Here is a 10,547-nt window from a genome sequence, read left to right on the forward strand (position 1 = left end):
AAATTCTCTTTCCCATGATGTTGCACAAAGAAGCAGTGTGTTTCAGGTGTGCCTTAAAATACATCCACAGGTGTATCTCTTATTAACTCAAATGTTATCAATAAACGTATGAGAAGCTTCCAAAGACATGACATCTTCATTTGGGCTTTCCCAAATTGTTTAAAGGTGTAATAATCTTAGTGTATGTAAACTTCTGACTTTGAAGAAAGTAATAAAAAATTGTCTAAAAAAATCTTTCTCTCATTATTCTGGCATTTAGCAAATAGAAATAATTTTGGTAATCCTAACAGACCTAAAACAGGAAAAGTAATTGTCTGATTTCATGTCAGACAGTGAGAGAAAAAAAACCATATGTGTCTTTTTATATAGTGTATGTAAACTTCTGGTTTCAACTGTATGAAGTCACTGTATAATGACAGATTTCTTTTACGTTAAAGGTTTGGAGTTCTCCAATGTTTTAAGAGCTGTTTATCCACTTCATGGAAAAGTCAAGGCACCAAACTCCAGTGTTTCCATTAACTTTCCAGTCCATTTTAACTTTATAAACTACTGTAACATACTGCTTTTGTTTTTTGATTTGTTAAAGGAGAAAGCAGGGAAGTAGACCACATAACTGTCCAACAGTTATGTAAGTTAGTCTTTAAAGCAATGAAGCCATGAAAAATGTTCAGGTCAAAAAGGTTTATTTTGTTTTATTTTTTATTACTTTTATTTTGAATGAGTTGTACCGGAAGGTAAATTGAGTTTTGTCAACTTACATCCTGTTTGAAACCGAAAGTATAGTTCGAGAGATTTTGATCATGGGCAGGACGCTACGGCCTGTATAAATGTCTTAGTTTTTCTTTGCTTTCTTGTATTGTATATATTTCAATAGGATTTATTTATATTTATGTTCTTTATGTTTTCATAAATCTACTTTGTCGTCTCGTGTATGAATGTTGGCACCAAGAACGACATGTCGGCGCGTTGGAGTCGAGTTTTTGGTTGAAACGTTAACCCCAATTTACTAATGTCAAATGTCATTTTACTGCTGACGGAGTCTGTCATGAGCGGAGCCATGGACCCAGACTATAAAATGGAAAGGTAGGTGTGTGTTTTTGTTGTTTGGACGGCTTTATTTCATAAGTTGGCTTCTTCTACCGTCAGCTAATGCAACAACTGCATTATATATTACATAAATATAGATATACTTTGAATAAAAATAGTCTGTTTATTATATATTGTTCTATATAGACTGCGGTCAAGTGAGCCGTCATTCGTCTTCGCGTGGTCAAGTGAGGCGTCATTCGTTTTTAAGTGCTCTCGTGCAGTCGAATTTACGGTAAATGCTGGGAGTCGGCTGAGAATCAGCGCTAGTTTGATACCGAGCGAGATCACTTCCGGTTTTCAAAATAAGACGTTACTAATACAAGTGCAATCAATCGAGCTGATTTTAAGACATTGTCCAGAAGCTATTGAACTAAATAGTTTCCCTAATTTATTTAGAATTTTACTGTACAAAAGCAACACATTGGCCCATAAGTTCTGACAATGGTTAGCACAATTGATCTCAGGAGCATGCTGACTACTTCCTCACTCATTATCAAACAAATTTACTGTTTAAATTTGAGAAATTAATCCTCAAAGTTGTCTCTTTTTAATCTCAGAATAAGGCTGAAAATTCCTTTTTCTGAGTAAAAAAAACAAAACTTTGAGGATTAATTTCTCAAAAATTATACAGTCAAAATGTTTGATAATGACTGAGGGAGTAGTCAGCATGCCCCTGAAGACAACTGTACCAACATTGTCAGAACTTATGGGCCAGATTGGTTTTATTGTACAGTAAAAATTGAGTTTTCTACTTTTTTCTGAGTAAAAAAAAGGACAACTTTGCGGAGTAATTACTCAAAATGTATACAGTAAAAATGTTTGTTAATGACTGAGTTCATAGTCAGCATTCTCCTGAGGTCAACCGTACCAACCATTATCAGAACTTATGGGCCAAAGTGATGTTATTGTACAGTAAAAATTGAGTTTTCAGCCTTTTTCTGAGAATAAAAAGAGACAACTTTGAGGCTTAATTTCTCAAAAATGATACAGTAAAAATGTTTGACAATGACTGAGGTCGTAGTCAGCATGCCCCTGAAGTCAACTGTACCAACCATTGTCAGAACTTATGGGCCAAAGTGATGATATTGTACAGTAAAAATTGAGTTTTTTGCCTTTTTCTGAGAATAAAAAGAGACAACTTTGATGCTTATTTCTCAAAAATGATACAGTAAAATTGTTTGATAATGAGTGAGGGAGTAGTCAGCATGCTCCTGAGATCAATTGTGTCAACCATTGGCAGAACTTATGGGCCAATGTGTTGTTATTGTACAGTAAAATTCTAAATAAATTAGGGAAAATATTTAGTTCAATAGCTTCTGGACAATGCGACTCAATGTCTTAAAATCAGCATGATTGATTGCACTTGTATTAGTAACGTCTTATTTTGAAAACCGGAAGTGATCTCGCTCGGTATCAAACTAGCGCTGACAGTCTCAGTCGACCGTAAGTCGACTACAAGGGCGCATTTAAAAACGAATGAAGGCTCACTTGACCACGCGAAAACGAATGACGGCCACTTGACCACGCGAAAACGAATGACGGCTCACTTGACCGCAGTTTATGTAACCTATTGTATTGAAGTTTGGGGTAATGGCTATACAAGTAACACAAAACCAATTTTCATTTAGTAAAAAGGGCTTAGACACATTCGCAGGCAAATTTATCGCATGGTAAAGCTGCCTGACGCACCTCCTGTGCTCTTTATCTTTTAGAAAAAAGTTAAAGCCTATACATATCATGATTATTTTAATGTTTTTGAACCACTGATCCAGTTCTCAACAACAAACCCAGACATTACAAACTTTAACTTAAGCACATTTGTTTATTTAATGCAGAGATAGAAAATAATGGTACACATAATCTACCAATCTATTGCTAGTGAAAAAGCAACTAAATGATGGTGTAATTTTTAAGTCTGTATTCTTCCAACACCTGTTTCCTTCCCCTAAACAGGCCGCCCTCCAGTTATGGTTCAATGAGGAGTGAGAGTGAAGAGAGCGAGGATGAGGGTGGAGAAGATAAAGAGGTTGCCATGATATTACCTGGCTTCATTCCAATTGGGGAGACAAGGTACCATGTCTTTTTTTCATATTCAAGCATCAGGAAGATGCATCTGTGTATTTTGGCCTTTTTTGCACCACTTATGGTCAAGTAAAGTCAATTTTATTTATATAGAAGGTAGAGATGTAACGATATGAAAATTTCATATCACGGTTATTGTGACCAAAATTATCACGGTTATCAATATTATCACGGTATTGTTAGATGTGTTCAAAATGTTCCAAAAGTACTGAACACACACACTGAAATCTTTTAACCAAGTTTTATTTAAAAAAAGATATTTTATATTATATTATTATTATTATTATTATTATTATTATTGTTATTATCACTATTATTATTATTGTTATTATCACTATTATTATTATTATAATAATAATAATAATAATTATCATCTGACTGACTGACACACACACACACAGGTCCTCACTCTGTGTCGGATAATAATTAAGTAGCAGCGGTCGTACACAGCATAAAAATAAAATAAAAAAACACAGAAACAAACACATTTTGGTCTGCTACGGTATGTGTCGTCTGCACACTACTCGCTTTCGCGAGACAAAACATGACGTTTCCCACTATATCTAAATCCCGTTTTTGTTGATTTACTCGCTGAAAAGTTGTGTGTGGTGGTCACGGAGATGGCTCATCATATTGGAAGTGGCTTCGCGGAAATTTTGTTTTTTTGCATTTTCTGCACAAGGATTGATTGTCTTCAATTATTTTACCCTCAACCTCGTTTAAAAATACAAAATATGCACAGACTTCTGATCTTACGGGGGGTTATCTCTGGAGCGCAGGTGGCTTCAGCCATGTTGTCGCTGGACAGACAGTGCAAACTGCGCATGCGTGCCCGCTTCTGAGCGAGTGCCGTTCAGATGCTGCTGCTTCTCCAGGAAATGAGCAATATCACTGTGAGTTTTTCGGTTTTCAGTTGCGGTAATCAATCACGGTTTTAACGATAATTAAAATTTTAAACGGTATTACTAACCGTCGGGAATTTTACCGCGGTTTATCGTCATACCGGTAATCGTTACATCCCTAATAGAAGGGCTATACAGCCTGTGCAGTGACACCCCCTAACTTTAGACCCTAACACCGAGTGAGGAAAAACTCCACAAAAACCCTAAAAAATGGGAGACATCTCAGGAAGAGCCACAGAGGAGAGTAGGTGTCACATGTACAGAAACAAGTTCAGCAGATTACAAAAAACATCACAGTTGCAAAGAGTGGAAAGAGACTAGGAGCATTTTAAACACCTCTGCTGTGAGATGTACACACTGGCCTGTACAAATCTGATCTCTGCCACCAAGTGAAGCTACCGTTGTTGTTTTTTTTTCTATATTTACATTTTCATAATTATCCACTGCTTTAACTGAAAACTAATATTGTCCACCCATATTTACTGTGCACCCATAATAAAACAACTAAACCTTGATTATTTGATAGAGTAGAGTTGCTTTGCTGCTTGAGGTGTAGCTAGAGGTGTATGCAAGGAAATGAGCACCACAGTCTGCACCTGAAAACAAACGCGGTCCGAGGTAGAACACATGAATAGCTTTAGTAATAAAAATATTATTTTACTATATATTTAGTGCTTGTGTTAGTAAATGAATGGAACTGAGTGGTTTTCTGCGCAGGCCAACACAGGTTCTTATTCCGAATGCGCCGAACTTCTGTGTGTAGTGGTAACTTTAACTGTAAATGTATTTTAAATATGCGGTTAAAGTACTCCGATAGTGTGTAATCTTGTTTCCTTTATGTAGGATGCAGCTGATTCGCCCATCAGAGTCTCCAGAGACGCTCTACACTGTGACCACTCAGCAGCCACCACCAGGAGCTGCTGTCATTGACACCAGGTGGAGGACGGACAGATAAACAAACACAGTATGATTATCGGACAGTTTTTGCAGCGCAATTTCTGAACTTATTGTTGGCGTTTCTGTTTTCTCTCAGGGAATACTATTCAGACAATTATGATGATGATGAGGATATGGAAGAAAATTTGATCGCCACATCCCCAGAACCACCAGAGCCTGTCGAACCAGATGACACTACACAGTCTGATGAGAACTTTCGGCTAGGCAGAATGCACCCAGAGCAAGACCTGCCCCATATATTCAGGGTTAGTGCACAACAACCAAAAACAAATGATTTTTGAACGGTTGTTGTTCTAATCTAAAGGACGTTGATGCTAATAAAGCATTTTAAAGCATTGTGATTCAGGGTAGTAGCACATTCACCAACTGATGTCTAAACAGTTTGAAAAAAGTTGATTTAATAACGTGTAAACATTGTGTAACTTATTGTGTTGTCTGTAGAGTATCCAGAGTGCTCTTGCAAATCTCACCGAAGAAGAGCTTTACTTCTTTAAGATCGGTGTTTTGTCTTTTGAAAAAAGCTTCACCCGGGAAAATATGATGGAAGGAGACTTACTCGATTTGGTGGACATGATGCTGGAGATCCTTGGTAAGATAAAGTTACAGCACAAGCAGAGTGATGAATTTAGAGAAGTGATGATGAATTTGAAGTGAACCTTTTTGGACCTTTTGAGTTGACTGCTATAGTTTCATAAACAATGAACTATTATGTCTAAGAAACAAATGCCTTATCCTCCTGGTGTGAATAATCCATCCCCCTCTGTGCTTACTATGTTTATTTAAATTATTCCGCAGGCCAGGATCGTTCCCTGATGGTCACAATAAACACTCTAGAAAGTATCAAGAAGAAAACTTTAGCAGATGAACTGCAGAATGAGTGCAGGAGAGGTGAGTGAATATTTACTGACATGGTTGATAATATTTCCTGTACATATTTATAACAAAACTATTTTTAGCACCTATAAACTGCTTGTGCTCTGCACAATAACACTATCATGGTAAATTGTCTGAGAGTGTGATGGTTCTCTTTATACTGGCACTGACATCAATTTTAACATTTTACAAAGTGGGATCAGGGAGGTTTATGTTTTTTGGCAAGCAACATGATACTGCTTTTTGTATACAGTCTGGGAAGTGGTGAAATGCAAAGATTTCGAAATAGGACTATTCAGATCAGATCAGCGGTCCCCAACCTTTTTTTTTGAGCCACGGACTGGTTTAATGTCAGACAATATTTTCACAGACCGTCCTCGTAACATCGCGACTGCAGCCGTGCGTAAACGGTTGGGGGAAAAAATGGCCTAATCCATCACTGATCTCCACAAAGCTGCAACATTCCTGTGGCCGAAATTCACCCAATTGCAGATGCTGCCCGCTGACCAAAGGGCAAATGTACAACATTGAAGTCCCGCCTGTTAACTGCGCAGCAGCCGGTAACGGAGGACCCAGATGACGCGAGCCAGGAGACGGGTGCTGTGTCAACAGCAGCAGCAGCAAAAAAAACCTCCGCGCTCAGCCGTCATTTGCGATCTCCAGCAGTTGATTTTCTTCTTGCGACCGTGACATGTGACCAGGGCAAGCATCTTGACAGATGGACAGATGTGGCTGAGAGAATCCGGTAATTTTTCAAAATAAAACATCGTTCTCAATCAGATAGTAAATAAAACGGAAATAATGTAAATTATGTATTCTTTCTATGCGGCCCGGTACCAATTGACCCACGGACCGCTACCGGCCCGGGGGTTGGGGACCGCTGTTGTAGATTATATGTGCCTTTTAGATTTTATGGGAAATGTTCTTTAATTATAAAGCACTTCTTTACTCTCAATGACCACATTCACCCGTTCACACACATCCACTCACACATTTATATATTGCATCTACTTGTATCACTTTATCTATCACGTATGTTTTATGCCGAGTTTCCGAAATGCTCAGACCAGCCTGTCTCGCACCAACAACCATGTCGTTCAAAGTCACTGAAATCGCATTACTTCTCCATTCTGATGCTCAGTAAGAATGTCAGGAAGTCGTCTTAACCGTGTCTACATGCCTCAATGTGTTGTGTTGCCACCATGTTATTGGCTGATTAGATATTTGTGTTAACAGGCAGTTGAACAGGTGCCCCAATAAAGTGGCCAGTGAGTGTTTACATGTAGTTTTCTTACATCCCTTCATATCTTCCTCCACCGACAGCGTGGACACGTTTTCAGCTGAAGGATGATTTGATCAGAAAGCACCAAATCATCTTTGAGGGCGTACCTCGAGCCGGAAAGTGCAAACCTCTAGATGTCGTCTACGTCGAGCCCCAGATTTCCACCTCCTGTTACGGAGGAGTTGACCAGTCTCATGAGTTCCACTCGCACCCTCTGCAACCTCTCCAAATCCCCAGTCCTGATACCTTTGTTAGTTTGAACAATTTGTTCCGACTACAGAAGGCTGACGGTACACCAGTGAGGACGGTGCTGACCACTGGGATTCCAGGAATTGGAATGTCCGTTTCTGTGGCGAAATTCTGCCTGGACTGGGCAAAAATGCAAGCTAACAGGGTGAGATTTGGTGTGAGAATTTCATCGAAATAGCAGACGGAATAAGTCGTGTTGTAATTTAGTATTGTAATGCTCACAACTCAAGTTTCTGTTCTTCATTTGATTTTGTGTAGGATCTACAGTTTGTCATCAAACTTTCCTTCCACTCTTTGTGGAATCTGCGAAACCAAAACCTTCCCTATTCTATCATGGAAGTGATAAAATATTATCATCCTGAGTGCAAAGACATGAGACACCTGGACAAGGAGGACTGTAAATTTCTCATCATTATGGACTCCTTTGACTGTTACCAAGCTCCTCTGGACTGGGAGGTATCTATCAGTGCACACCTGAGACTCCATCAGTATGATTTTGAGTGCAGCTCACATCCTAGCATTCTAACATATTACGTTACATAATTACATCTATCCCATAGGTTTCTGCTTTAAATTTACACACATTCACTGCTATCTTTAAAAATAGAGGAAGGTTTTAAGCTCAGATTCATGTTTTTGTTTGTTTTGCGTCTGTTGATTTGCTTAATTTAACTGTAGGTAAAACCAGTAGCCGGTACGTAACCAGTGAAGATTCAAAACACTCAAAAGAGAAATCTAGCTATATTTTATAACACACATTGCTTTGTAGTGGAACATATGATGATTGGTAACTTATACTTGTCCATTTTCTTTCCAGAATTCCCCAGTAATAAATGACAATGACACGCAAGCACCTCTTGACATCCTGATTGTAAATATCCTCCGGGGAACTGTGCTTCGGGGCGCCCTCATCTGGATCCTGGGTAGACGAGCGGCTGTGTCACAAATCCCATCTAATCTAATCGACATGGTCACAGAAATCCATGGCTTCAGGTGTGTGTAGATATCTTATGGTTGAAGTTAATATAAAACATCCGACAGATAATCCTGCAGTCTTAAATTCAGTCTCACCAGTTTTCTCATCTTCTTCTCCCCTCCTCTCTCCAGCGATGAGATGAAAGATGACTATTTTAGCAGACGCTTTAGCAATGCAGAGCAAGCTACGAATATTTTGGAACATTATAAGCGCCTGCCAACTCTCTGCATGCTCGCCCGCCAGCCCTTTGTCTGCTGGATGATCGCCACAGTGTTTGAGCGCTGCTACCGTTCATATCAGGGCTATGGGGAGCATCCCCCCAGGCTGACGCCATTCTACATCCACATTCTGATTGTCCAAACCAATCGCAGGCTGATGTTCTACTACGGAAAGCAAGAAAACAACCTGGTAATGTCTACCTGTCTTTTGTGTTCCATAATTCACTATTTAGCAACACAGAAATAAAACATCGAATGGATGCAAGTTATTTTAAGTTTATCTTGAAATTTTGTTTAAAAGGACATTGAAATGTAAAAGTTTCTAATCGGTGTCTTGCGGTCTCGTCACCTTGATGCTGCATTTCCACTCAGAAATGGTCCGAAGATGACAAACAGCTGCTGGTGAAGATGGGTCACATGGCCTTTAAAATGATAGAGAGAAAGACCAGTGTGTTCTACGAAGAGGAAGTGAAGGGGTGTGGTCTGAATTTGACGGAGGTGGCGGTGTTCTCCGGCCTGTGCACAGAGCTTCCTGCTGCAGCTTCAGACACGAGGAGGACATTCTGCTTTATACACTTCACCTTTCAGGTAAAAAATCCCTGCATCACTCATCTAATACTTTAATATTCCATTATACTGTAGGTTACTGTAATTACAGTTTAAGTTCAAGGTCCGATGTGTAAGAATAAGACATCTTATGTGACAATGCAGATTGTAACAAACATAGGACTATACCACGCATGCCTTCCTTTCCCAAGCACATCAGGGAACTATGGTGGCCTTCACATATGAAACAAGAATGTCTTTCTATTTTATATGTGGAGGAAGCTTCTGCTTCAAAACATGGTATGCACACTGTGGCTGGTTTGTCAGTTTGGGCTTCTGTAGAAACATGTCAACACCAGATGACAGCTTCCGTAAAGCGTAAAAAAACATAAAGGCATTTTCTAAGGCTACGAAAACCAAATTATTGTTGTTTTAAGGTGTAGTATGTTCAGTTTCTGCCATTAAATCCTCCCTACATGTTACACACTGGACCTTTTAAATGCTATTTGCATAATTTGCAAATGTTATGTTGATTACAGCGAAACAATCTAAAAAGTACTCAAACCTCTTTCTTCCAGGAGTTCATGGCTGCCCTGTACGTCTTCAAAGCTTTCCACATTGATAATAAGAACGTTCTGGACTCACACCGGACTTTGCACATCTTCAAGAACCATCAGAACAAATCAGCAGCCCTGCTCCAGTCTGCTCTGGATCGAACCCTCAGTTCACCTCTTGGTGACTATGACATGTTCCTGCGCTTCCTGTGCGGCTTGCTTTCCCCGGCCTGCCACAACAAATTACTGAGCGGCTTTCTGTTCCCTCACGACACTCCAGCAGTGGCTGGACGGGAAAAGATGCAGCAGCTGCTAGAAAAGAAAATACAGACTGCTCCAGCAGACAGGGTGCGAAACTTACAGGAGTGCCTCAGAGAGATGAATCAGGAAGACGACTGAGTTAAGGGAAGATACGATATATATTAGTGGAGTGGTGGGTCGTGTTGTTGCCTTGCAGCAGGGTGCATGGTGTTTGCAAGTTCTCTACGTGTGTGTGGGTTTTCTCTGGGTCTCTACAGTCATGCAGAGGTGAATTGGATGTGAGAGTGAATGGATGTTTGTGTCTGTGTGTTGACCCTGTGATGGACTGGCGACCTGTTCAGGGTGAACCCTGCCTTTCGCTCTGTGTCAGCTGCTATTAGCTCCAGGGACAACCGTCGTGAAGGGGAAAGGGGTAAGGGGTAGTAAATGAACTTCTTCTCATCATAGGCTTAACAGACGCCTGTCTCATTTTAGTTTTGGTGAAGGTTTCATACGTCGGGATTGTTTGCTCTCATTAAATTATGTGTCTGAAAAGCTACAGTTGCGCCAAATGAACTG

General features: G+C 39.7%; 1 protein-coding gene across 1 annotated transcript; it reads left to right on the forward strand.

Annotated features, from left to right (window-relative positions):
• Positions 1-776: 776 nt before the first annotated feature.
• nlrc3l (NLR family, CARD domain containing 3-like) lies at positions 777-10,527 on the forward strand. Its single transcript, XM_058634290.1, has 12 exons — positions 777-1,083; positions 3,043-3,159; positions 4,917-5,009; positions 5,107-5,275; positions 5,472-5,619; positions 5,826-5,918; positions 7,227-7,579; positions 7,693-7,890; positions 8,252-8,427; positions 8,542-8,818; positions 9,001-9,216; positions 9,753-10,527. Exons 1-12 carry the CDS (start codon positions 1,010-1,012, stop codon positions 10,125-10,127), a joined length of 2,289 nt encoding a protein of 762 aa, XP_058490273.1. The 5' UTR covers positions 777-1,009; the 3' UTR covers positions 10,128-10,527.
• Positions 10,528-10,547: the final 20 nt, after the last annotated feature.

Source organism: Solea solea, chromosome 7, assembly GCF_958295425.1.
Source record: "Solea solea chromosome 7, fSolSol10.1, whole genome shotgun sequence".
Classification (NCBI taxonomy): Eukaryota; Metazoa; Chordata; class Actinopteri; order Pleuronectiformes; family Soleidae; genus Solea; species Solea solea.

What these genes read in the sequence shown, in the direction of transcription:
- nlrc3l (XM_058634290.1), top strand. Translation starts at nt 1,010, where the DNA reads ATGTCAAATGTCATTTTACTGCTGACGGAGTCTGTCATGAGCGGAGCC. An exon ending in CATGATGCTGGAGATCCTTG is followed by an intron (nt 5,620 to 5,825) that starts GTAAGATAAAGT and finishes ATTATTCCGCAG; the next exon opens with GCCAGGATCGTTCCCTGATG. An exon ending in ACAGAAATCCATGGCTTCAG is followed by an intron (nt 8,428 to 8,541) that starts GTGTGTGTAGAT and finishes TCCTCTCTCCAG; the next exon opens with CGATGAGATGAAAGATGACT.